A 27,819-nucleotide genomic window follows, 5' to 3' on the forward strand; every position below is an offset into this window, starting at 1 on the left:
TAGGTTGGCAATTAGGAAAAATTTCTTCACAGAAAGGGTTTTCAAGCACTGGCATAGGCTTCCCCACGAATTGGTGGAGTCACCATTGCAGGAGGGATTTAAAAGACGTTCAGATGTGGCACTTGGGGACTTGGTTTAGTGGTGTGCTTAGCAGTGCTGTGTTAAAGGTTGGACTTGAAGATCTGAGAGGACTTTCCCAAGCGAACTGTTTCTGTGGTTGAGTGGTTCGGTGACTCAGTGAAGGCGGCTGCAGTGAGGCGCCGTGGCCGCCATGGCGGGTCGCCAGCCCCCGCGTCGCCATGGCAACGCGCAAAGCCTCGGCGCGCGTGCCCTCCCCCGGCCGCGAGCGGCGCTCTCGCGAGACTTGGTGCGGCGCGGCGCGGCGAGGCCGAGGCGGTCGGGCCCGTTTCAAACCGGCGGTCGCGGGGCCGCGGCCCGGCACGACATGGCGGAGAGCGACAGGGCGGAGGCGGCCGCGCCGCGCCGAGCCGAGGAGGCGGCCGGCCAGGCGCCGCAGCCGCCGCCGCAGCAACCGCAGCAGCCGGCGCCGCAACAACAGACGCCGCAACAGCCGCCGCAGGATGAGGAGGCGGCGGCCGCGGCACCCGGGAGCGGCGCGGGCAGCGCAAATGGCGTCAAAATGTGTGTGAGGGCAGGGCAGGGCCGGGCGGGCGGGCGGCGGGGGCAGCGCGAGCGGGGGCGCGGCGGGAGGAGGTGGCCGGCCCCCCCGCCCCCTGGGCTCCTCCCCTCCCGCGGGGACGGGGCCCGGCCGGGCTGGGGCTGCGGGGGAGCCCTCCGGCCCGGGAGCTCTGCGGGAGCGCGGGGAGGCCGCGGCCTGGCGCGGGGCAGGTGGCGGTTCGGTCAGCGGCCGCTGAGGGCTGCGCGGTGCGAGGCTGCCCCGCGGGCTGGGCTGGGCTGGGCTCCGAGCCCCGGGCTGTGCTACCTGGCGGGCCGCTTCCCACGTGATACTCCTAAGGAGTGTTCGCATCGTTTCTGGTGCCGTTTACGTTTGCACTTCTGGCCGAAGTAGTGTGTTTTGTAAAGCCTCTGACTTAGTCTTTGTCTACGTGAGAAGGGTAAGACAGCCCTATAGTAACTTACTTTCTAAAAACAAACAAACGCGCCACATGCATGCACGAAGGTTTCTTGGAAGTTGTAACATTTTCATACACGGAGTATGTAAAATTGTGTCTTGTATAGCAGGTCTAAAAAGAACTTAGTATAAAGGAGCTGGAACTGCCAGCTCTCTGGAACAATACCATGAATAACTTTGTGTGCGTGGTTGTTCTTGATGTCAGGCCTTGAGGGTCGTCACTCCTTACATGAGCTGGGTTTCGGCCTCAGACCGTTGGAATTTCAATATCTCTTCCGTTCTCATTCAGATCTTGGAGGAAAAATACATTTACAGTAAACTTATTGTTGCAGTACATCAAAGCTGTTGATGTCTGTGAAGTTTTGACATGTTCTAAGCAGCCCTGCTCTGATACTGTTGTATTTAATAAAGTGCATGTGGGATCAACATCAGTATAAAGCTGGAGGAATAAAGATGTACTTCATGCCTTTACTTGACTCCCTGTGAAATTTAGTTTAGTTTACAAGTTATAGATTTTACTCTACTGTGAAATAAAAGTTGTGGATTTGGGTTTTTTTCCCACAAGTCTGGCCTTCAGCTTCCAAATTGATTAGAATTGAATTTTCACAGGAAGATTGCGACTCATTTGCCCCTTCTAGTATAAATTTTATTGCCCTTTGGGGTTACGACTGTTGAAATTATGTAATTTCTCTGTATCCCTCTTGTCAACAATGTCTTCTTTTCTATCCAAAACATCACAAGCAAATGAAGTCTGTCATTCTGCATGGTAGAAATTACAAGTTGAAGTTTAAAAGTAGCAGGGAGTTCTTGTTAACAGAGGTACAAATCTGATTCTTTCACATACCATTTCTAGTCTTCCCCCAAACAGATGTACAAAGGATTAATCTTTCAGTGTGTAGATGAAATGTACTTCTTTAAAAAAAAGTATTTAATTAACCTGGCTTGCTTAGCACTCATTACACTGTAGAGGAATCCTGGCTCAATCTGCCCACTTCCCTAAGTGTATTGTATTGGGCAGTGGAATTGTTCAGTGCAACAAAGCTAAAGGGATCTATATGCTTTGGAATCACATGTTGTGATCTTCTTGCAGTTCTGTCTGCTGAGCTTATTGTGGACACTTGTGAGGAGAGGAGTAGAAGTTTGTTTTAAAAAATCAAGTTTTAGGGCTTTCATGTTGATAGATCCTGCACATATTATTTTTAGGCTTCTAGTTTTGCATGCGGAAAGCTCGTCTTTTTGTCTCCAAAACTTTATGGAAAGTTCAGAAGCTTTTTTTTTTTTTTTTTAAATTCCAAAAGGTGTAATTGCTCTTTCAAATCAATGATCATATGCATTTTTTTTAATGAACTAATTGTAGACATCTTTTTTCCAATCCTAGGAATGGTGATGGTCTGTGATTTCACAGGCAAATATTAATTTAGTCTATGAAATGTGTAGCTCATACAAAAGGTAAAGACTAGAAATTACTATTGTTTTTCCCCCATGAAAATGTCAGTTCATAGTTTCTTAGTCTGTCTTTTCTGTGGTTGGTAGGTGACTAATGTGACATTGCTTTGAATGTATTATTTGATTGCAATTACTTTTAATATTCAAGGAGGAGGGTAAGAATTGTAAAAGGATCTCTGCCTCCGGCTTGTTCACTGGCCTATGTTGGTTTTGGCAGATGAGTTTTGCAAGAAGGATTGTTTCTTTAATTAATCCTCTATTTTCAGGAGACTGGCTGTGATCCGCAGACTAAGTGAAGTGTTGCTTTGTCTCCCACCCAGATTTAGGAGTTTATGCCAGGCTCATGTCTTCTGTGCTCTGCTGAGTTGTACAGCCAGGTCTTGCAGAGCTTGTGGATTCCATATTTGGAGACCTGTCTCGTCCTGTGCACTACATTGAGCACCAAGGGGCTGTTTCATAATCCTTTAAGCAGGAAAGAGATTAAAAGGCTGAAGAGAATCCACTGCTCTAATCCTAAAACTTAAGGAAGAACTCAGATTTTTATTAGGAGTCCCATTAGGCAGGAGTTTTGCATTTGCAAATCAGAGTGGATTGGAAGAAACTGATCTGACTGGAAGACCTGATACTCTGCTCTTTGCCTCTCTTCTCTGGCTCCCTCCAGTTCCTGCATTGTTCCTTCCATTTCACCTCATTACACAGCCACACAAGAATTGTGTTGTCACACAGACAGGATGGTGTGGAGGAGGGATGGTGCAGAGGGAAGTTGCAGGATGCTTGAACCAGATAACGTGTTGTTGACTTGAAATGTTTTAAATTTTACAAATACTTGCCCCAGAGGAGTATCTGTGCATTTCCCAGTTGCTAATCCTCTCTTAATCCACTTGTAAACACAAGGACTGTGAAGTTCATACCATATGGGTATTTCAAAATTGGGGAAAAAGTCACGGGAGAAATACTGATGTATTTGAATGTACTCCTCCCTGAAAAGTGCCCAAGCTTGCATAGATAATACATTTGGCTTCATGGAAAGCTACTTGCATGTGCTTTTGAGGGCAAGACTGCCACTTACTCAATGTTTTGTTAACTCTGCAGAGAGCTGAAAATATGTCAGTTAATCACAATCACTGATTTTGCCATATGTTGTGGTTGTAAAACTGAAATGCCTGTTTTGGCTAATTTTCCACCAGAAACCTTCCGAAGTGTCAAAATGAGATAAAAACTAAGCCTTCTGAAATGTGGGAAATACAGTAAAGATAATGATGTAATTTAAGAACGAGGGTTCACAATTACTCACTTCTGTCAGTCCCGTAGGACATCGGCTTCTAATTGTTCTTGCTCAAGATGCTAATGCTGGGATTTTAAAAGTACATGTTTGTGTAAAAGTACTTTTAAAGTTTCTCTTTAAGTAGGCAATGATGAGTATCTCTAAGTAGCATCTGTTTAGTAGATCACATTTGTGTGGCTTTATTCAGTGGATTCTTCCAGTTCAGCAGTTCTCCTGTTTAAAAGTAACAATTCAGGCACCTTGAGCCTCTGTTAGCATGCTAAATGACCACATGATAGTAACAACAGCAATGAAGTGTGCTAAAGAGTTCTGGATATTTCTTGTAATTACGTTAAAAATGTATGGTCTTATTGAAGTTGAGATTTGGGCTGCCTTAAAAGAGAAGCAGCAAAGTATCTTGTATTTTCATCTAAAAAATAAAAATTTTTTAAATGGAGAATTTTGGTGCTATTGGTGAATTTTTGAAAGACGGAGGGCCAGAAGTCAATTTTGTTGCTTTTAGTAGATAATAACTGGTTGCTTAATTAGTCTTAGATTCATAGCATGGCTTAATACAGCTATTTCCTATGCATTTAGCAAGTTTTCAAATTCTAGTAGTATTAAGCAGTGAAACTGAGAAAGTATTTGTTTTTCTTCATAGAATTTTAATTGCTATCTAAAAGTAGTCTGGCACAACTTGTGAGTAAAAATTATTTATGGGGTAGATAAAACATAATTTGATATAAAACCTATTGGAGTTGATTTTGATATATTATTATTATTGAATGAAGCATCCCAAGCTGTTTCAACTGTCAAACTTAGACCGTTTCTACTCTCACTTCTGTGGTCAATATCCTGTAACTTGGGCAAGTGTGATGTGAAAATTACCAACGCACCAAGGCATGATGGGTGCTGTAGCTGATTTTTCAATCCTTCTGTTTTGGTGTTTGTAGTAGTTTCATAGTACCATCTTTCTGAGTCCTGACAGACAGGATGTGCTGGCACGGGTTGCCCAGAGTTGTGGATGCCCCATCCCTGGAAGTGTTAAAAGTTGGATGGAATTCTGACCAATCCTGTGTAGTGAAAGGTGTCCCCACCCATGGCAGGAGGCTTGGAACTGGATGATCTTTAAGGTCCCTTCCGACCCAAACCATTCTAGGATTCTATAATTCTGTGAAATGGAATGTAACTGAAGTAGCAAGATGTCCTTTCCTAACTTTTGTAACTTTTGTAACTTTTTTTTTGTTCTCGATAAAACAGTGTATTTTGGAGTTACACTGGTAGCAGGAATTTGTTTTTCCTAATTTGAAAAGCATCATTTAACATCCTTGGAGTTCCAATAGCATAGGAGATACTCAGTTATATAGGTAGGAAATATGATAGTCTAATGATCCAACACAAGACTAATAGTGTTTTTGTTTGGATTTTTATTTTTTAATGTAGGGATAATGATGAGACAGCAAAAGAAGGGAAAGCACCTGTGAAAGAGAAGTACAGTGCAAAACCGAAGGCAATCCCTTCTCTTGGAAACAAGAATAGATTCCACCCCTATGCAAAGGAGAAGAATGCAGGCTCTGGAGACAAGAAGGCTGTTAATCGCAATAGAGTTTTTATTAGCAACATCCCATATGACATGAAATGGCAAGCTATTAAAGACCTTATGAGAGAGAAAGGTAACTCACTCCTTATAATACACTTCACACAGAAACAGATAGGGCTTAAAAGCAACTGATGTGTCCTCTGAGCCACACGTATTTGATTTGACTTGTTTTGTTTTGGCCTTTACTGGTACATCTATCTCCCTTCCCCCTCTTTCATCTGAGACAATTGCATTGCAGGGTAGGCTGCGTAAATGAAGTGCTCACAATCTTCTGCCATTCTGGTGTGACAGTAGAGAGTATATGCATGACCTCATGAGTTCTTAAAGAGATTGTGTTTTGTTTAGTTGTAGTTCTTTTAGATTTTTTTTCTCTAAGGGCTATTGTATTTAAGCAACACATTAAGTGTGTTAACCTGAATAATAAGGGATGTCTTTCAAAAGTTGTTTTGTATTTCTTTGGTGGAATCTGGCTGTGGCATTAACTTTGCATTGTCACTACTGCCATGACTCTTTGTCTGGAGATTTGTATTAAAAGCTTGTTACTATTGTTGCAGTTCTGATAGAGAAATCTGACTGGCCCAAAAATTTTATTTTAAGTTTGGGGTAAAATAATGATAATATATGGATTTTGTAAAAAGTTAGTTCTGTGTTTTCCTTGAAAAATTGATTCTTCAAAAGTAATGCAAAGCACACTTGGCTTTTAGGCTGTGAAAAATGCCAGACCCCTCTTTTGTAACTGCTGGTTTATCTGTTGTAAGGTGACGTGACTATTTGATTGGTTTATTTACTGAAACTTCCTACTTTAGAAAGTGAGTCGCTTGCTGTGAAATATTTGATGTGTAAATTTGGTTATTATTGAAGGCAAACTTATGATTGAAGATATTCAGGTAGAAAGTCACCTTAAAACAGGTGTTGTGAGTAGGATGATAAATGTAACACTTTTCAGTGAACGTTGACGTTACATTTGTTAGGTTAAGGGACTGTCTATATCTGAATTTGTTCACCAACTATATCATACTGGCCAAAATATGATCTGTAGTATGAATTAGGTTAAATATAGTTGTTTGTTTTTAGCTTTTGAGAATGTGGCTGCTGCATATTTCTGAAAACTAGCTAAATTATATAGCCATTGACAGGAGGTACGTTGGTCTGGTTTTGATTGTTGGTGAATAATAGGTGATTCTCTGTAGACTTGTGCACAGGGGCACAGTAAAGAAAGATACTGGTGTTTAAATGCATTGTCTCTTGGTATTTTCCCTTTGTATGTCTTATGTAGTTGGTGAGGTTACATACGTGGAGCTGTTTAAGGATGCTGAAGGAAAATCAAGGGTAAGTGCCGTGGGCAACAATCTGCTAGAGGTTTAAAAGTTCCTCAGCAGTTTTATTTTTGTATAATACCTGTACCAGTTACTGGAAAGTAAGTTTCATTTTTACAATGATTTTCATTAAGGTAGCCCTGAGGATTCTGTATTAGAAGTAGTCTGACACCTTCATGCAACTCACACTAGCTGGTTGTAAGGGACAAAGTACTTCTGTAAATGTTAATAAATGGAATTTACTTAATTCTTCTTTTTAGCCAGCACCTTTGTCTTGGTACAAATCTGTTTCATATAAAGGACATTAAATAAACCAATCATTTTATTTAAATTTTGTTAGCGTAGTATTCTCTTCTTGGGGCCAATAAATATAGAATGTTAGCTAAGAATATACTGGGTGAAGTGCCTGATTTCAGAGTTTTGCAGGGCTGGTACTTTCAAACACTGTGTTAATGTATTTGCTTTCTTTAAACTACATGGATGGAGATGGTTGGTAGCCAACAGAGTGCCTGCAATGAGGCACTAGTAGTGAAGATTGTTAAAGCTCCTCTGTCTTCTTAAAAATAGTCAAAAGTTTGGCCAATAGCAGCTCCAAACCTGCAGTGAGAATGTGAGAAATGCAGGTTTGAGTCTTAACTGAGGTTGTATCAATTGTTGTAAATTACTTTCTTTAATACTTGTTAAAACTAAAAGATGCTGTCAGCTTTGCTATATTTAAAGAAATCCTCAACTCTTTGCTTTATAGAAGGATTCTGGTGCAGTCAATGAGGTTATAAGAATATAAGGTAATTTCTCAATTACGCTGTAGTACTGAAGAGGTATGCAGACTCCTTTTTCATTGTACTGGTGTACTTGATGTAGGTAGATTTGAATTTTGTAGTTAGTGGACAGCATTTAATGACATGATGAGTGTCTTGATTGGTTTTTGGTTATGTTTTGGGGTTATTTTCTTTCCAACCTTTCCCTCCCACCTCCTCTTCCCAGTTCTCCTTACATGGATCTGTGTGGCATTTTTCCAATTTTGGTTTGACTCAAAGAGTGTAAGAGATAATGTATTCTCTTGGATTTGAAAGGTATGTATGTTGAGAAAGTAGGAGAAATTCAGATTGGCTACCACTAAAGAGCATGTATTATGGATTTTGAAGCTGAAAATAACTTGTATAGTTACTTAACAGTGAGCTGGGATCTTTAACTGGAATCTTCATTGCTTTATCGTATGTACTGACTGACTCTTTGTTTTTTTGCTTGTTTTCTCTTTACATATGATGACAAATCTCATGGATATAGGGTTGTGGGTAAGTTTCTTGTTTTTTATGTGTGTAGAAGCACACTGCTATCCAAGCATTCTATTAGTTTTGGCATTTTAAACTTTATTTTAATACTCTAAATGTTTTTGATCTCTTTCTAAGTGTGGTTGAATTCAAAGATGAAGAATTTGTTAAGAAGGCATTAGACACTATGAACAAATATGATCTTAGTGGAAGACCCCTGAATATTAAAGAGGTATGGTTATTGCTGCTTTTTTGGATTTGAAGTAGTGAAGATACTACAGCTACTGAGATGACAGTACAGTGTTTTGAGAATCCTAGATGTGTAATTTCCAGTTTCATTTTTTGTGAAATTTTCTTAATGGGCTGAACTGACTGTTGGCTTGTAGCATGTTGGGTACTATGCCAAGTAAACTGACAAAAAGCGTGTCCTAAAGTCAAAATAATTTAATGCTTTTTGTTAAAACAATTTTAACTTCATATTCTTACCTTAGTGACATTAGGTCTTTTTCCAGCCTTAGTATTTCTGTGTTTATATTGCTTACCTCCTTCAAAATATGACTCAGAATGAACTAATTATTAGACTACTACATATGTGCAAAAATGGGGCTGGAAATAAAGAAGTTGTGCTGTCTGGAAAGTGAAATAATGTCAGCATTTCTGTGTAGTGCTGTAGTATATGATGGTGTCTGATGCAGTTCTTGTCCTGTTACAATTTTAATAACGGTATTAATAAATAAAGAAAACCACCACCTAATTAAATTAATTCAGTTCTTGGAAGAAAGTGCTAGACTGACAGTCCTTTAGCTTGAAATCTTTTCTACTTGTCCATAGGCTAGGTACAGCATGTGAAGTGGCAGTGCACGCTTCCTCTACAAGTGCTTTGCCAATATGCCTCAACCCTCATCTGAAAGGACCCACCTCTAGAGGTGAGGCAATTAGGTCTCCATGCTAATTCAGTTCTTGATGCCTCTGACATGGACAAGTATATTAGTTGATAATTTTGACGGGTTTATGCAGAATTTTGAATAGTACCATTTTGTTTGTTACCAGTCCTGTTGTTGATCACAAAGTGGCTTTATTTGTGCCCATGTTTCAGGATCCTGAAGGGGAACATGCTCGGAGGGCATTGCAGCGGGGAGGAGGACAGTTTCCAGGAGGACATGGACCTGATGCGGCACCTGGAATGATGAATTTACCACCTTCTATTCTCAATAATCCAAACATTCCTCCTGAGGTTATCAGTAATTTGCAAGCAGGCAGGCTTGGATCCACGATTTTTGTTGCCAATGTGAGCTCAAAACTGTATTTTATAACTTCAATGTTTGATCTTTATAAGACATCTTATACCTGTGTAGTTCAGTTTTAATATAAAGAGGAAGTTGGAAATTTGTTCACAATAAGTATATTCAACTAAAAATGTTGGATATGTTCTCAGATTTTGGACATGGAAAGATACACTAAACTCTTGTGACTGACATGCACTTTTAGTTATTGCAGAGTCATCTGTTGATTCAAAAATGTTTTATACATCTTTTTGCTATCTATTTACAATTGCATTTCTTTTTTATTAAATATATGCTTCAGTTTTTCTTGCTGGTTACTTTAGACTAATGTAATAAAGTTGGTTTTAGTTGACTTTTTGGACTTTAGTGCAGTGTGTGTATATTACAAAATCTTGACTGTTTACAATTACCAGGCATTTTGTCAATGAAGAGTTAACAGCAATGCCAAAAATCTCTTCCAAATGTAATGGCAGAACAGAGTTGTGCATTGAAGTCATTGATATATTTCTGTGTTTAAGCTTGACTTTAAAGTTGGCTGGAAGAAACTGAAGGAGGTATTCAGCATTGCTGGAACTGTGAAGCGTGCAGACATCAAAGAAGATAAAGACGGCAAGAGTCGAGGAATGGGAACAGTTACCTTTGAACAAGCAATTGAAGCTGTTCAGGCAATATGTATCCTTGGTTTTGAAAAATAATTGATCAAATATTGATTAGTCTGTAATGGCTTCTGACAGCATAGTTTTGCAAACAGTGCTTATTTGCCTTGTAGCTACTGTATAGGGACTAGCTTGTAATATTGTGCAGATCACATTTGTAATGACTGAATTTACTACTAAATTCTAAAAGTTACTTATGTTGAGCAAAATTTGAGTGTGAGTGTGACAACTGTGAAACTAACTTTAATGTACCTAACACCTTGTATTGAATCTTCTGGCCCTTGAATTTGGTTTCTAAAGATAAGGGAGGGAAAGAGAAGACTCACAATAATTGTACAGAAATAAAATAAGTTATTACATTGATTTTTCATAAATAGTTAAATTGCCTTCTTAGGATTCCTTGACTTGCATTTCTTCAGCTATGTTCAATGGACAGTTTCTGTTCGATAGACCCATGCATGTAAAAATGGTAAGTTGCTTTCATTTCTTTCTACTTTACCTGTCTCTGCCAAAACTTTGAAAGGATCATAGCATAACATCCTTGTTTTTTATCAGGATGACAAATCAGTTCCTCATGAAGACTTTCGTGTTGTGGACAGCAAAAGCTCACAATTACCTCGTGAGTGCACACTGTTTTCTACTCCTTGCACTTAATATATGATGATACATGTTATGGTACAGTTTAGTAGTACTTTTGCTTACTGTGGTCTCTGTGATGCAGAAGAAGGTCTCTCTTCTGATCTTACTTACTTTTTTTGTTTGCAAGGTGGTCTTGGTGGCATTGGTATGGGACTTGGACCAGGTGGACAGCCCATCAGTGCAACACAGTTGAGCATGGGTGGTGGCATGGGGAGCATGGGTCCAGGAGGTAAATCCATGTTCTTCATTTTTAAGTTGTACAGAGCTATAAGTTTAAAATTGTCATTTCTATATTTGGAAGAACAACAGGCTTTTGACAAAGCAAGCCTTGTGTACTGTGCTTTTGAGATTTTAACTGTGTCTGACTTTTTAAAAATCCATTAGGACGTACTAAATGTTGTTTATCTTTTTGGTTTCAAGGTATGGGAATAGACGGACCAGGATTTGGTGGCATGAGTAGAATGGGAGGCGGTACGTGCAATGAAGTTTTTTGCATGAAATATTTCTTTAATGCTCTATAGAAAACACTTTTCCTTATTTTACAGGACTTGCTGGATTTCGTGGAATGGAAGGAATGCCTAATATGGGAGGATTTGGAGTCAACCGAATGGGAGGTAGTTGAACACCGTTCCTGAACACTTATTAGTTTGCTAATATTTATTTATTAAAGGCTCTCCATTTAGGGGTGGGTAACATAGATGAGTTCAAAGGAAGTAGTTGCATGAGTGGAGACCTAGGAAATGACAGGAGAGTTAAGTGTGTAATAGGTGCCTCTGACTTGTGCATTAGACTAACTTCTATTTAAACAAGCAGCTCTGAATCAAGTGTTGTAGGGGCATCAACTTATATGTAAATAACAGAATATTCCTGTTTTTTTGCTTTGTTTTCTACAGAAATGTTCCGTGGTGGAATGGGAGGAAACATGGAAAGAGAATTTGGCCGTGGTGACATCGCATTGAACCGTGGTTTTGGAGAGTCTTTTGGAAGGATGGGTATGGTAACTTAGATTTTCTGTGACACAGTATTGGAAGAGTTTTGCTAGAAGAGGAGACCTGGTTTCATTTGGTCATCTTCTTCTGTCCATTCTGCCCCAGTCATTACTGTAAAGATATAATCTGAGTGTTTATTGCAGCTACCACTTAGGACAGATGTTCAGGTCTGGAGGTTTTTTACATCTATAAAATATAAATGGAATAACTATTTGAGGAAAGCATTTGGCGTCATACTGATAACTTTGAGGGGTATTAAATCTTTGGGGTGTTGAAGAATATGCTTCTGATAATCCTGAACACTCTGTCCATGTACAGCCTTAGTAACTTCCAGGAGCCTGTTCTGCAAATGCATGGTGTGATACTGTTTTTATTGCAAATCAGGTAGCACTGGACAAGAGTGGTGAATTTTGGTGCCCTCAATTTTCTTCCTGCCTTCTGAGCCTCATACAGCTCAGAATGGTATTTACTAGCCTCTTCTGTAACTGAGCCAGCATTGTTTTGTTTGTAGAAGATGTCTTGTCGACAGTGGGGTTCCCTCAAATGAGTTACTCTTCTATCTTCAGAGGTTTGGAAGTCCTTAACAGTAGAGCCTTCTTGTACTTGGTTACTATGCTGTTACCTGGATGAACAACAGATTCATTTAGGTTGGAAAAGATCACCAAGATCAACCTTTAACCCAACACTGCCAAGTCCACCACTAAACCAGGTCACCAGGAGCCACATGTACGTCATTTAAATCTCTTCAGAGATCCCTCCACCACTACACTGGTCAGCCTATTCATATGATTGACAACCCTTTCTGTGAAGAAATTTTTCCTAATATCCAGTCTAAACCTCCCTGGTTTAACTTGGGGCTATTTCCTCTTGTTTTTTATTGCTTACTTAGTAGAAGAGACTGACCCCCACGTGTCTGCAGCCTCCTTTCAGGTAGTTACAGAGAGCAGAAAGGTCCTCCCTGGGTCTCATTTTCTCCAGGCTGAAGCTCCCACAGCTATTCCTCACAAGGCTTGTGCTCCAGGGCCCTGATCAATTTTGTGCCCTTTTTTGGACACACTCTAGCACCTCGATGTCTCTCTTGTTCTAAGGGGCTCAAAACTGAACGCAAAGTGCATTATAGGAGACAGTTTTTCTTCCTCCTCCTTGTTTCTCTTACTTTTCCATTCCCTTAATTCACCTCCTTGAAAGAGAAGAACTGCTAAGAGCATAAGGTTCATCTAGTTTAAAAGTTGATTTTTAAAAAAATTTTATTAGTTGAGGCAAATCATAGCAAAGGGTGACTTGTGTGCTTCTCTTCAAGCTCTGATAATTGTGTAGTAGTGGTATGAATGTAGTAAGCTTGTCCTTTGAGCTAGTCTTAATGCCTTGGTATGAATGTCTTAGAAATCAAGTGTATGCTTTCACTCTGGCTACTTGCATAAACGTCTGTTTCCTGAGTGAAAATGCAGGGCCACTTCAGTTATAAATGTTTCTGCAAGCAGTAGGTTTATGAGTCTTCTGGTAACACACTGGTTTTGATATGTGTGAGCATAGCTATTGTGAGAAACTGATATGTCTTTCATTCAGTTGATCCAGCAAGCTTCAATTTACAGTCTGTCAGAGATCTTACCATTTAAATAGTGTCCTGAGAACCAAGATTAGAGATTCTCAGCTTAATCTTAAATAATGGAAGGAAATTGTAGGGACTTAAAAATAAAATAGTTAATAGATATTGTGTTCGATCAGGGAAGGTCCTGATGTACTCCTGTTACAGTATTTAGGTTATTGGTATCTTAAAAGGAAATGCTATGAAGGCTTTAGTAACCTTGAAATCAAGGAGGGTGTCTTTGACTGGGCTATGGTATCAGTGAGTAAAATTGAGGATGTTTGATTTGCAGCAGAATTGTTGAGTTTTTATACTATGAAGTTCAAATAAGATAAAGCCTTGAGTTTCGAGGTTGTTCTTCCCAATGTGGGAAATGGCTCATTTAGTTTTACCATGTTTGTGCTGCTGGCAGACTGTCAGGGGGGAAAAAAGCTAGAAAGAAATCAGAGTAGCTTAAATCTCATAGTAGAAAAGGAGGAGCTAATGTTGCTGACTAGTTGTTCCTATTTAGTTTGTATAATAAAGGCACACGTTAAAGTGCCCCATAGAAAAATATCACCAGGTAACATCGAGATCAGTGCACTTCATTAGTGTGTGCTTTGTTTATTTCACTAACTGGTGGTTTCAGTGTATGTCACTTCATTATTTTTCTCTGTTTAGGTGGTGCAATGATTGGTGTTTTTGCAGGAGGAATGGGAGCACCTAGCATGGGCCCAGTAAGATCTGGAATGAGTAGGTTGACTTGTTTCAATAGAACATAAATGCATAGGCAATGCAATATGGTGTATACCGTATCATAGGAACTTGTAGTGTAGTGTCTTGCTGTTGACAGAAGAAGCAGAATTCTGTTGCATGTGAGAAGTCTTAACAGTTTTCAAAGCTGTTTTGTTGAGGTAATTCAGAGGAAAAATAGCTAATACAGTCTTTCCATTAATCTTAGATTTGGAATGGTTTCAACTTCTAGTTTGGAGGGAGAAGTGATTAACGTAAACTTGGTGTTTCAGAAAAAAGACAGAGAAGGCAGAGTTATTTGTGTAAACTTCCTGAAGCTGAACCTCAGTAATCTGTCATCATTGAAATAAAAAATCTTGAATTTCAGATTATCATTCAGTTTAAGTTTGTGCAAAGCTCCAATAGTGAGTTTGTATTGCAGCAACTGTCTTGAGTTCCTCAGGCTAGAGCAGATGAGAAACTGAAATCTTGCTAGTGCCAATCTTGAAAGGCATAAGGCTTAAAGAGAGGGTCCCTCGTGAATGATCTTGATAGTTTTACTGTACATTAATTTTTAATTATGAATCCAGAAATATTACAGTATTTGAATGCCATTGCTCTTAGTTCTTGATAGAAAAGAAATGAATATATTTCATCCCATGTATGTAATTTTTATCTAGGCTTAAACCATGACACATAGGAAGGTCCATGCTCTTTACAGTACTTGCAGTAACTTCTGTTCTCTGCAAAATATGCCTCCTTTGGAAGATTTTGTAATTAAGTGTGGGTATGGCTGCATTAAGTAAAGCTGAATGTGAATGCAGGAAGCCAAATAAACAATAGTGTATTGGGTCAAATGATCTGTATCTTAATATTGCCACAGTTATTTATTTGATCTTCTTGGTAAAGGGTGTCATATTTTTATTAATAAAACAGGACAGCCTTTAAATCTGAATTCTTGTGTTCAACATTTTGCTACCTTAGATGGCATGACTAATAGCTTGATGCAGTTTGGTTTTACTTTTATTTTAGGACTGACACTCTGTATCTTGTAATGCTTTGTCTTAAAATACTAGCCGTGCTACTTGATAAATCACTGTGTATGTATGAAAGTGATGGTTTATATTACAGCTGCTTTAATAAAGTTATTTCTCTCCTGCGACAAGAACTTTACATCAAATACTTGTGTCTTTATTACTAAAAAGAGATTTTATTTTATCCTCCATTTCTTTCTCTGTGTAGGTGGTGGAATGGGTGGTATGAACAATATGGCTGGAGGAATGGGAATGGATCGGATGGGTTCTGGTTTTGATCGAATGGGACCAGCCATGGGTGGAGGCCTGGACAGGAACATGGACATCGATCGAGGATTTGGGCCTGGCCCGATGGGAAGTGGCATGAGAGAGAGATTAGGCTCTAAAGGCAACCAGATATTTGTGAGAAATGTAAGAATTAAGTATATAGAAACCACAAGCTTATTTTGTGTGTATGTTTGATTACATGCTCTTTTTCTCTTTGTAATATTTTGTTATCAATAATACTTTTTTATTCTAGCTTCCCTTTGACTTGACCTGGCAGAAGCTAAAGGAGAAATTCAGTCAATGTGGTATGTATATGAACCTTAACCTGGTCCTCTCTTCATGTGTTATTTGGTGTTTATTAGATAACAACAGGGAGACTGTTGCCTTACTCTGAAAAAGAGTCCGGCTAGTTTAATTTTTCTTATTTCACCCAGCTTTCTTAAGTTATATAAATAATTTTTAGGCATTACGGAACACAAGACCAAGGTAGAGTATGGGCTATGTTGGCTCTGAGTGCTCACTTGCTATAAACTTTAACCATTCCATTAATAAAATTACTCTTCGAAATTTTTCTGTTTTGATATATTCTCTGGCCAGTAAGAGTATGTAATGTAATGTTTCTTTTGAGATAAATACATGCAGGAGCCTGGGTCTATCCAGGTCATGCATTACTTCCAGAAACGGTACTGCATCAAATCAAGAGTTAGTAATTTTGCCAGTGTAGCATACATGTTTTTTAATGCATATAGATGATCCTAATTAGCCTATTTGCAGACTGTTGTTCTCCTTTATCTTAAGAAATAAAGGTTTGCTACAAATATTCAATAATTGTTTTTAACTAATTCAGAAAAGTTGGTCTTTTCACAAAAATAAGTGAAAAATAAAGCTTGGGTGTAGAACATGACATGTTTTGAAAACATTTTCAGAACGGAGAGCTTTAACTGAATTACAGGATGACTTCTTTTTTTGGGTAGACAGAAAAGATAAATGATTTAAAACATACTACTGATGCCTAAGACAGTCATCATAGTTCTGTTACAGATTTGATATAAATTGAAACTCACAGTTCAACTATGAAGAAAGATTTTTTTTTTTTAATAAATGGAGGATATAGTGCAACAGGTTCTTTCTTTTTTTAAGTCTTAACCTCCTGAGCAACTTTCAGGTAGTTCACAAATTTTTTCCATTATCTCTTTGTCAGCTAATGAATGTAATAATTACGTTCAATTGCTTTTAAGAATTAGAAGCAAGAGGTTGTGTTCACATCAGTATCATAAGGAAACACAAAGACTGTCTCCTGGTATCCAATTTCTTTGAGTGAAAGGCCAGTCTTACATGATATTTAAAAATGAAAGACTTTGTATTTCAGGGAAAAGGTTTTTGTTCCTAGTGACATTCTGGGGCTCAGGAAGGGTGTGCTACAACATACCATAAGCAAAAATTCATTAGCTCCAAGGAACTGAAAGTTCTCAGAGGTACCAAGACATCTTTATAAAAAGTTTTCCTTGTGAGCTGAGTGTCCAACCTCAAGAAAGCTCAGCAGGAATTGAATAGTCCATGCTACTTTTCCACCACTCCCAGCCTGGTAACTTTATTGTTTTAAAGGCTTTTATTTTGCTCTGCAGCTTCTTAACAAAATTGCTTGATTATTGCTATTACTTGGTATGTTTTTGTGATGAGCATGGTGGACTAGATTGAGATGCAGTTCATTTAATGCTTGTCAATACTCACACTTTTGTTAGTGTCTGTAAATGACAGACAAACCTTTCCCAGAGTCTTACAGGGTGCTTTGTTTCAAACTTGAGGTCAAATACAGGCATATTTCATCTTATGCTGGTGTGAAGGAAAGTTTGAAGATAGTGGATCTGGATTTGGATTCTTTACTGCTGTTTTGTCCTGTGTCACTTTGCCTGAATGAGTGAAAGTACCATCAGTCTGAAAGTGCCAATTTTATATGTTCCCCTAGATTATACTTAAAAATGTTTTTTTATCACTTCTGAGTTAAGTTGTTAGTACACACAGGACTTGAAATAACTGCTCTTTAACTTATTTATTCAGGTCATGTAATGTTTGCAGAAATAAAAATGGAGAATGGAAAATCAAAGGGCTGTGGAACAGTCAGATTTGACTCACCAGAATCTGCTGAAAAGGCCTGTAGGATAATGAACGGCATAAAAATCAGTGGCAGAGAAATTGATGTCCGCTTGGATCGCAATGCATAATTTAAAACTGTGTGTTCAGGAACATTCCTATGTCTGTTTAGCTTCTCTATCTTAGTAAGTCATTTTTAGTAACATTGTATGCTTACAAAAGCTGTAAAAAGGAACTTTTAAATCCCACCAGCCTTTAACAGTATAGTGTTTAATATACTGTGATACTTGTTAACTGAATCTTACTATGTTTGGTTTTTAAAGACAATTTGCCTGATTTTTGTTGTTTTTTTAGAGGCACTGAGCACCTGCAGGTCCCTATAGACCGTGAATGCTTTGGATGCTCAGTGCCTTTGGAAAATTAGGCCAAGTGTCTCTAGTCATTCAGTTTAAATGAATGGTTATACTGTTTTTAATAAAATAAGCCATTTTCTCTGTTAATCTCAAGATTGCATAGTGGGATTTATTTAGTGTTTTCTGGTTTTTATTTTTCCCCTCCAGTGTGTATCAACATTGTAATGTAAAAAGTAGATGTCTTTTTCAGAATTTTGGTTTTTTATGTGCGTAGTAGTCATACTGTAATTCTTGACTCTTAAAAGAAAGGGCTCCAATTAGGCTGTGATGTTTTGTTCTACTTAATATTACTTTAATGACATGACTTAGTTCTGTATATAAGATTTAGAGCCCAATGGGAGTTTGGAGTTGTTTTTTTTTTTTTAATTTCATTTTGACTAAATGAAGAAACTGGTCTTTTTCTCCTGCTTTTATTTTTTTCATCAGTATAATCACTGATTAAAACTAGTTACCACAGACCCTTGTAGGATTGTTTCCTATGATACCAAGTTCATATAAAATTGATAATACAGTAAATACTAAGTACAGGACAAGACAAATTGTTCCCAATTTTTTATCTATTTTCCAGCCATTCAGGTGAACTGCCAGAAAAATAAAAACAACAGAACAGATAAGAGAAATGGCTGTGTATGTCAGACCACTGCTGTTCACTTCTATGGGTCCTGATGTGTTTATGAAGGCAGTTTTTATAAACCAGGGTATTCCCAAACAGAGCATATCAAATACATTGGATCCTACAATGTTAGACATAGCCATATCTCCATTTCCTGTAACAGAAGAAATACAAATAAGTTTGCTTATTGTATTGCATGAAATTGCCAAACTGTTTTGGAGGAACAGACTGTCAGCCCTCAGTTTCTCACTGTGCACCATTTTCAGATTTTTCATGGAAAGAACTATAGTCACAATTCTACAGAACATGCTTTTGGGTACCACAACCATAAAAAGTCTCCCTCAATCACCAGCATCTGCACAGTTGCACTTAAAATTAAGCTAGACAGGCTATTATAAAGTCCAGTTATGTTTAAAATACCAAGACCTACAGTTGTGTTCTGCAGTAAAACTGTAATACTTGATCAACAACAAGTAAACCAATCTAGAATACTTCTCTGAGATACTCTGAGAAGTTTTTAAATGTCTGAGCCACAGCTTTTTCAGGTAAGCTATTTATTTATTTTTAGTATACTTAAGCTCTAGAATCTGGAGCATAAATTTTGAGGTTACTCCTTGAATTTATCAAAATGTTGACTACAAATCTTTTTTTTCATAGTACCTTTTAAAAACATCCCTTGGCATGAGCCTAAATACTAAAATCTTTACCTTTTCGAGCCACCAGCACACTTGCAACTGTATCTGGTAGACTTGTTCCTGCTGCGAGTAAGGTGAGGCCCATTACTGACTCTGGGATTCCCAGTGTTTCACCTGCCATTGATAAAGTAACAGTAGAAAATGCAAGTGTGTTTTTAGTTAGGTTTCATCCAAAGGGAGTACTTTTGACTTTGTTTGCTGGAGAAATAATCAGTAATCATACAGTAATTTCAAATGGAATGTGTCAGCTAACTTGACTACATGTGAGGCGACTGAACCACAAAGCAGTTAAAACCAAGAGCAGCAACAAAGACAACCTTTCCTTGTTCTTCAAGTCTCCAGTGGTCAAGAGAATAGCAAATATGACTTTTTTCTTACAGATAAAGTAGAAGGTTTTGGGCATCTACTTGTTAGTGTTCAGAAGTCTCATGAAGCAATAACTCTTATAATCACCCTCTTTAAAGGGGGAGGGGAAAAAACACAATTTTGTTGGGATGGACAGTCGTTAAGATGTTATGAGAATACTGTCTCAACTACATGCCTTTACCATTTCACTCCAATTAGAAAGTGATGTGGAAGAATCAAAGTGCAGAATTTTTATATGACTTTAAAGTACAAGTAACCCCTTAGAAGTGTGAGTTCCTTAAGGTAAATACTAATTTAAATTAAAAGTTTTGAACTGTTATTAAAAGGGCAGCTTATTTTTCCCTACTCTCTAGTTTTCTTAGCCCGAAATGTCCTGTAACCATATTAATTTCTCTTTTAAAATACAGGGATTCTTTGTTTTAGCAGTTGTACCATTCAGAAGCATCAGTATGCTGAAGTATTTGATACCTCTAGTCAAGCTGTTAAGTAATTAATTTTGCTTCAACTGTTTTCTTCACTAAAAAATATCTTATTATTTTATATTGTTGAAATCTGAGTTCTTACTTGAAATATTTTGACACATTTAATAAGAGCAATTTTATCTAAATAAGAGGCAGTACTCTAAGCAAGGTCAGCAATACTTGTCTATTACTTACCAGCTTAGTCTAGAGCAGCCCAGTAAATGTACATTTGAAACTGTTTGTTGGTTTCAGAGGGACTAACATGATCCTGTTGCAGAATCTGTACTCTCTTTATCCTTCCATCACTCCTAATAGATTTGTAGGATGAGGGACCAACAAATCAGCTTTTATAAACCATCCAGGCTGGAACATAATGGTTCACACCAAGGTGAAATTTGAATGAACCAGCCATATGTACCCAACATTAGTTTCTAGCCCTCTGAAGGTTATAAGACAGAATATAAACTCAGGAGAATCTAATTTTTCTTTTTATTAGATAGATTTATCTTCTATTTAATGTGTAGGGATTTATTTTTTTTTTCTGGCAACTGACCATAAGGACAGAATAGTCTTATTTTTCTAGGCTTTAGTTAATTTTATGTATCAGTAGCACTGTTGCTATAAGTAGTCAAATTTTCTTTGCCAGCAACAGAAAGGTGTACTAAGTTAGGTTTGTTCTAGGCCATCCCAGTTTAGTCCCCAGCTATGATACCTTTGTGACATTCTCATAGGCTGATTATGCAATGATAGAACCTTTGAATCAACTTTCATGAGAGCCTGGACTTGAATATAATGTATGTGTAACTTGTAGTGTTTTAACATGTGAATAGAATATAATTTACCTAGAAGTAGTGGGCCAAAGACCCCAGTACTACCTGTGATGACTCTTGAAAGTGCACTAATACTCTGTTTGAATCTCCACCGTACCTGCTTTCTTATGAATTAGTGCTTTGTCTTGTAGAACAGCAATAATGTTGACTTGAATCCTGTTTCAAAGGCTTCTAGCATCCAGACAGTGAACCCTTGCTCTTTAGGTACAAGTGGAAAATTATTTGACCAAGGGGTTAATGTGGTGGGTGTTATATCCAGGGATCTACTAGTAATTTCTCAAGGGTTTACTCAATGTGCAGGTCTGTTTCTGCACTGAACAAGGAGTTACTCATATCGAACTAGTAGAATGCTTGAGTAGGATTAGTGAGCCATAATGTGAAAATGGCAAGCTTTGAAAAATTTCTATATAGAGTTTTAGAGTTTTGTTTTCGCTTGTTCTTAAAATTAAAAACTGGATGTCTTTCAGGCTGACTGGAGAAACAATGAGATGAGGAAACATTTAATACCTCGAGGTACTTTTAGGAGAAGGTTTTTACACACAAGTTCATATCCCTTCTCTCACTTAAATGCAATCCTTTTACTGCTTCACTTTATGATGAAGATTTGTAAGAGGTCTACATATATACACCCTGAGAATTTGAGAAGTTTTTTTGGCAGTTAATTTAATGCCAAATCTCTTACTATAACATTTGTGAAAACACAGGTGCAGAAATAACAGATCTTTTCCAAAAACCTTGACCTCTAATTCCAGTCTTAGTGGATTTCATGTTTGTCAGCCTTCACCATGACAAGTTTATAGCTGTGTGTCTAATTGTTTTGCTTAATGAAGCAGTTAAATGAAACTCTCTTTTTTTAAAAATAGACTGGGTTTTTTGTAGCTACATAAAGTTCTCATTCATGTGATGGTAAGCAGTATGAAGCAGCTAAACTCTAAAGTGTTCCATCATTGGATAGAAGAGGGTGGCAAACTAAGCAGTCAGACATAAGTTTCTGTTATTTTTCTTTGTTCTGTTTTTTAAAAGCACAGTCTGAGTTGCTAAACTGACTGTTGCTTGTAGAAAAGGAAACCTCACAACTTTTTTCAGTGATTCTTGATTTGTTGATGCTATATAGCAACAACACTCTAGGTACCTACCTGCTATTGTTATCATCCATACAAGAACATAAGTTATTGCAGAAATCCATGCTGCTGAAATTAAAAATGTCACCATGAACCAGTTCCTCCAAAACTGTCTTCTGCAATCTGGTATAGTTAAATAGAGTAGTGTAATAATAGGAAGGGATAACACCCACAAAATTCTCTTCATATCTGCTTCAGGCATGGTGAAGACATTCGGATGATCTGTTGAGGAAAAAAAACCTTAAATTGTAGCATTAAGTTTGAATCCATAGCATACAATATATTACTGTCCTCTACTTGTGGGAATACTGAAAAAAAGGTGAAAAATACTTCAAGCTTCAGCTGTAGTGTTACTCAGTATCTAGATCTCTCTGGACAAAATTCTGAAATCAAGTTACTTCTGGGGAGATTCTGCTTGCACACCAGAAAAATGTTTTTTCACAATGAGAATAATCACCAGTAAAATAATCTCCCCAGGAAGTGGTGGATTCCCCAATGTTAGACACTTCTGAGATTCAGCTGAACAGGTGCTGGCCCATCTGGGACCATGCTTTTGCCAGGAAAGATTGGACCAGATGGTCCTTGAGATCCCCTTCCAACCTGGTATTCTGCGATTAAAATGTTATTACCACATCACCAGGAGAGAACTAGGGTGGATGAAAATTGAATTTATTTCTAAAGGTTTACCCATAACATTTACCAAGATTAAGTACCAATTGGTGTTTTTTGCCTGAGAGGAAACATTCCCTGTGGCCACATCCCAGCTGTCCCTTTACTTCTGGTATCATGCATATTTTGGGCCATGAACCTGCCATTGTCATAAGGAAACAGTGTATATTAGCACAGTACTGGTGTTGCTTTCAGGTGATAGTGCATTTTACAAGCAGTGTTGCTGAGAAGTTGCAAATGTACACTGCAAAGACAGAATTTCTAATATGACACAAATGAGCAACTATCCTTGCATTCCTTTAACAACTAACTTCATACAAAAACCACCATTCTGATTTTTAGGAATGTTATATTCCAGGTTAGAATAATGATCTACTTAAATACTAGGCTGGAGTTCTTTTGTGAGCAAAATCTCAATACTATATCAGAATCTGTTCTTGATTAGAATTGATGCAGACAGGCATACAGAGTGCTAGAGACAGCTGTAATAATACTTATACCTTCAGAGATTTCATCAAGCCCATGTAAGCTTGTTGAAAGGTGAGAGTAGTCCAGCTCGTCTTGAAAAATTCCGCTGTCTGTTCTTGACTGTTGACGAATTAGAGGTCCACTCTCTTCCCTCCACCCAACCAGTGGCTGCTGCTCTGCATTCTCTTCCATAGCTTTTGTAAAACATGTACAGCAGGGACTGAACTTTTTCATGAGGTATTGGTTGATTTTAATGTCAAAACATAGTACCAGAATATAACACCCATATATCAATAATAGGGATGCACTTTCATACCTAGAACAAAAACCAAGTTTTATATAACATGCAGTATAAAAGAATACTGGTTAGCATAAAGAGAGAGAGAGAGAGAGAAAATTTGCATGAGTAGCAAAAGGAAACCACACAAAAGCATCTATTTGCAATTGTATGGCTAATGTCATGGAAGTTTGTGAGTGTCCCCATGTCTTTCAGCAGTTTGATTAATTCCCCTCCCCTGCAGAATCTTGTTTGTGTATTGTATTGCTGCATGTTTTTCAGGGGATCTTACTGATTGAACATTTTCCTGATGTTTGCAAAATAGAGTCTTCATGTGATGCTTAAATTAGAAACTTCAAGAGACTTAATGCTGGACCTGACTGTCTTGTTGAGGTAACAGGAGTTTCAGTGTTGATGGAAGAGTTAAAATGTCAGAAACTCATGATCTTTTTCTGGCAGACAAATGTTTTGCTGAACATTGCTGCTGTGAAGGGAAAGGCTCAAAAAGAGTAAATGCTGAACACTAATTGCTATGCCAGAACAGTTGTCATAGAAATTGTGAAATCTGTACAGACAAACCTATGCAGATCAAACTTTATACATATGCAGAGTTTGAATGTTTAGGTAATAACCTTTACAAGCATCGTGACTTTTTACGTTTTTCAAAGCCAACAGGATGTTTATTTCTGTTAGTGAACAGCAGTTCAGGCTACTTGAAGTTTGGGGCTTGGGGACTTTAGTTTGTTTTTCAAAACACTGTCTCACAAATCTCAAGTCAACATGAATTCAACACTACTTGTGCTCTTACCAGTAAATTCTGTTGTCAGATATCATCGCAAGGACTGCTGCTGCACTGATGGTATATGCCAGACAGTCTCTGAACAGCGGCCAACAGGATAGCCTCGAAACCTGCAGATCAGAGTCATGTACTTTTCTTAAACCTCTCTGTAATACTTTCACTAAGTGCTGTAAATGCTGCATCAATATGTTGTTTCTATATTATGTAAAAATTAAAGATTCTTAGGAATGACTTAAGTATGATATTTAACAAGTTAGTGTTTTTAAAAACTTTCATAGCAAGTTATCTTAAAACTGATTACATGCTGGTTTTGCTACTAAATAATAAACTTGGCAGTTGTCATAGTAAGTCTCTCTTGGCTTTTGTTGGCAAATGAGAAAAGATAAGTATTTGGCTCTGAGGAGCAGAACTATCAAAGTTGATACATACCACACTGGAGAACAGCCCACAAGCTGCAGAAATACCAAGAAGATTATATATTGCTGATCCAAGGATGGTGCTGACACCGATATCTCCCTTTGTCACGAAAGCTCCTATAAGGAAAATGACTCTCTGGTATGTTTCAGTTTGGCATGCCCGGAAAAGAATTCTAGGTTCTAAGGAGTCAAAACACATCTCTTACCTAGGAAAGCAGTGACAAGCTCTGGAGCAGAGCTTCCAGCAGCCATAAAAGTTGCTCCAGCAACATCCTGGGAGAGGCCAAGGCCTGAGGATAGAGAAGAATTGCTTAAAAAGCATTGATACTTTAGTAGTTTGTACCCTTTTCTTGCATTAGTATATAATGTTAGATGCTACTACAGTTTACTAGAATAAACTTTATTTTCATACAGTCAATGCCTTTATTTGTGATTCATAAAAAAATATCTTGAAAGTTGACCTGATCTATTGGGTTAGTTTATTTCTAACTTCATTACAGAAATTGGTTTAAATATCTTGTAAAATAGGCATTTGTATGCAGGCTTTAACTATGTTTCATGTGGGTAGTAATTGTGAGGAAATTCTGTGGACTGTAGTGTGATATTGTTATATGATCCATATCAAGTCTGTCTGTGTTCCAGGGAAATCTATACTACACAAACACAAGTTAAATTCAAACCAGTGCTGTGATCTTAAAATCAAAATTTTACTGCACATGGACAGTATAAGAGCCTGTGTCCTGCTTCAAAGAAATGAGATTTTTTTTCTGGCAAGTTGACTGTTTCTGAAATGTAACTCACTCTGTGGATCAAGTCCTGCACACAAAGAACAGGGACGTATGGCTGACCATGGCAAAAGTCTAAATGTTTATTTATCATCAATAAACAAAACACTAGCTCTTAACAGCAGTGTTTAAGCTTGCATTTTCCCTAAGTGTTCTGAGTTGGGAGAGTGTTTTCCAGTTCAGGGATGAATTTCCCCAGGGAATTTTTTTAATTCTTGGCAGTGAAAAGCTGAACTCCCTGCCAAGACCATCTCTTTACTTCAGTGGTCTGCCGAAGCCAGGGGAATTGTTGCAAGTTGATTAGATTTCTCAGAACCCTTGTAACCACAGAAGTCCTGTCCCTCCTGTAATATGTAAGCAGTAGCTCATCCTGATATTTGTTCACTGCATTAAAAGAAAAACTCCAGGAAGAGTTTTGGTCTCTTGGTTTGGTTCCACACACCACCATCTTTTTTTTTTTCTTTTACTAGTAATTACCTGGACATAGTACTGTGCAGCCCAAAGTTAATTGTCAGTTTAGTTAATACTCAGGATTCTTAAGATTTTCCTCCAAGCAGAAAGAAAGCAAATATTAAATTAATACCTGTGCAGTGTACTCAGAGTAGTTTTTTTCAATAAAATATTGATCCTATGTATCAAATATTGTATAGACTTCTTTGCATGGGAAGTGAAACTTGTTCAGTTTTCTTTCAGAGCGCTCTACCTTTGAAGCTTTTTGAAAGAGTATGTTTTATGCCAAGCTGCTCAGTTTTACAGGAAAAAGATGAGGATGTCACTTACATTCACTGATGATCTCTAGGGAAGGTAGGAAGTAATCATCGCACACAATGGACACGGCCAAAAACATGTACAGTATAATTATGAAGTAGATAACGATTCCTCCATCCTTTCTCTCCTGCGGTGTGAAAAATCCTTCAGGAAACTCCGATGAAGACGAGAGGACGCAACGCGTCCCGTTTTCTGAAAATTGAGTGAAAAAGTGTTACATATCCTGACACCTTTCCATTCCTCGGGCCGCGGGACGTCTGCGGATTCGAGCTGCGCTGGATTTCGGTCTTTAGAACAGCCAGGACCGTCGCAGCGATGTCACCAGAGCGCCGCACACCTGCGGCGGGACAGAGCCGCCCGCGAGACGGGCTGCGCAGCGCTAGAGCGGACCCCGGTGCCCCCAAGGTCCCGTCCCGGTGCCCCCAAGGTCCCGTCCCGGTCCCCTCCCGGTGCCCCCAAGGTCCCCTCCCGGTGCCCCCAAGGTCCCGTCCCGGTCCCCCCAAGGTCCCGTCCCGGTCCCCTCCCGGTGCCCCCAAGGTCCCCTCCCGGTCCCCCCAAGGTCCCGTCCCGGTCCCGCCGTACCCGCGGGCTCCCCGGGGCGCTGCGCTCGCGCTCCCCACGCCACGAGCGCCGCCAGCAGCACCAGCGCCGCGCGCCGCCGCGTGCCCGCCCGCATCGCCCGGCCCGCGCGAGCGGCTCTGAGCGGGGCGGCGGCGCTGGGCGCGAGCGTCACGTGGGGCCGCGTGCCCCCCGCCCTCGCGCCACCGCCCCCTCAGGGGACCGCCTCCCTCAGCATCACACCGCTCCGCTCAGCACCCACCGCCCCGCTCAGCACCCACCGCCTCCCTCAGTACCCACCGTCCCTCAGCACCCACCGTCCCTCAGCACCCACCGCCCCGCTCAGCACCCACCGCCCTGCTCAGCACCCACCGCCCCGCTCAGCACCCACCGCCCCGCTCAGGATCACACCGCTCCGCTCAGCACCCACCGCCCCCTCAGCACCCACCGCCCCGCTCAGGATCCCACCGCTCCCTCAGCATCACACCGCCCCCTCAGCACCCACCGCCCTGCTCAGCACCCACCGCTCCCTCAGCATCACACCGCTCCGCTCAGCACCCACCGCCCCCTCAGCACCCACCGTCCCGCTCAGCACCCACCGTCCCGCTCAGAACCCACCGTCCCGCTCAGCACCCACCGTCCCTCAGCACCCACCGCCTCCCTCAGCATCCCACCGCCCCCTCATCATCCCACCGCCTCCCTCAGCATCCCACCGTCCCCCTCAGGATCCCACCGCCGCTCTCAGGGTCCTGCCACTGGCCACCGCCAGCGAGGGGCTCAGGGGGCTGCGGGCAGAGCCTCCGAGCCCGGGCCGCGTCCGAGCGGCCCGCAGGGAGCCGCGCTCCGGCCCTCGCCCCGTCCTGCCCTGTGTTTCGGGGAGAGCGAAGGTTTTGGCAATGGCGAGCGGGGTCTCGGTGCAAGGTGCTGACCGGAATTCCCAGGTGCTGTGTGGTGTGTTGGGAGATAGAAGGTGAATTTAAGCTTACTCCCCAGGACCTTTTTTCTCCTGTGACAATTTCTGCTTATTCTCACTGATTCCCAGGATTCCTGTGCCGGGCTGTGTGAGCACTGGGCTCACCCTTCACAGGGGCAGATGGCCATTCCATTTACGTGAATGGTTTTGAAGAGCAAAGCTGAGATGCACACACAGTTCCTCCCTTCAGACCCAGTTCACTGAACTCCTTTGTCTGGTGACCTTTCCACAATGAAGTCATGTGTATAACTGAAGATTAAATAGTAAAATGCAGTCTTTAAGCTTTGTAAAGTCATCACCCCTGCCCCTTCCCCAGTCACTCATTTCTCAGGAAAAGAGTTGTGTTTCCCTCCTATCACTGG

General features: G+C 39.8%; 2 protein-coding genes across 4 annotated transcripts; one reads left to right on the forward strand and one right to left on the reverse strand.

The window, feature by feature from the left end:
* Positions 1–358: 358 nt before the first annotated feature.
* MYEF2 (myelin expression factor 2) lies at positions 359–17,745 on the forward strand. The gene is made up of 17 exons (XM_085070622.1): positions 359–642; positions 5,247–5,476; positions 6,680–6,732; positions 8,007–8,014; positions 8,129–8,222; positions 9,087–9,278; positions 9,792–9,945; positions 10,349–10,398; positions 10,485–10,548; positions 10,696–10,797; positions 10,989–11,039; positions 11,114–11,182; positions 11,462–11,560; positions 13,803–13,874; positions 15,096–15,298; positions 15,408–15,459; positions 17,213–17,745. The coding sequence occupies exons 1-17, from the start codon at positions 446–448 to the stop codon at positions 17,374–17,376; spliced, it is 1,854 nt and encodes a 617-aa protein (XP_084926748.1). The 5' UTR covers positions 359–445; the 3' UTR covers positions 17,377–17,745.
* Positions 16,036–27,537, reverse strand: SLC24A5 (solute carrier family 24 member 5). Of its 3 annotated transcripts, none has more exons than XM_085070620.1 (9): positions 26,509–26,616; positions 25,939–26,118; positions 24,580–24,663; positions 24,387–24,490; positions 23,967–24,067; positions 22,914–23,197; positions 21,760–21,966; positions 18,979–19,080; positions 16,036–17,064 (listed from the first exon to the last, which is right to left on the reverse strand). In XM_085070620.1, the coding sequence occupies exons 1-9, from the start codon at positions 26,600–26,602 to the stop codon at positions 16,961–16,963; spliced, it is 1,260 nt and encodes a 419-aa protein (XP_084926746.1). In that variant the 5' UTR covers positions 26,603–26,616; the 3' UTR covers positions 16,036–16,960. The 3 variants fall into 3 exon arrangements, with proteins under 3 accessions (XP_084926746.1, XP_084926747.1, XP_084926745.1); XM_085070621.1 differs by lacking the exons at positions 16,036–17,064; positions 26,509–26,616 and adding exons at positions 18,103–18,425; positions 27,471–27,537; XM_085070619.1 differs by lacking the exon at positions 16,036–17,064 and adding an exon at positions 18,103–18,425.
* Between the last annotated feature and the right edge of the window lie 282 nt (positions 27,538–27,819).

This window comes from Lichenostomus cassidix, chromosome 10 (genome assembly GCF_008360975.1).
Source record: "Lichenostomus cassidix isolate B80296 chromosome 10, HeHo_3.0, whole genome shotgun sequence".
In the NCBI taxonomy this organism is placed as follows: domain Eukaryota; kingdom Metazoa; phylum Chordata; class Aves; order Passeriformes; family Meliphagidae; genus Lichenostomus; species Lichenostomus cassidix.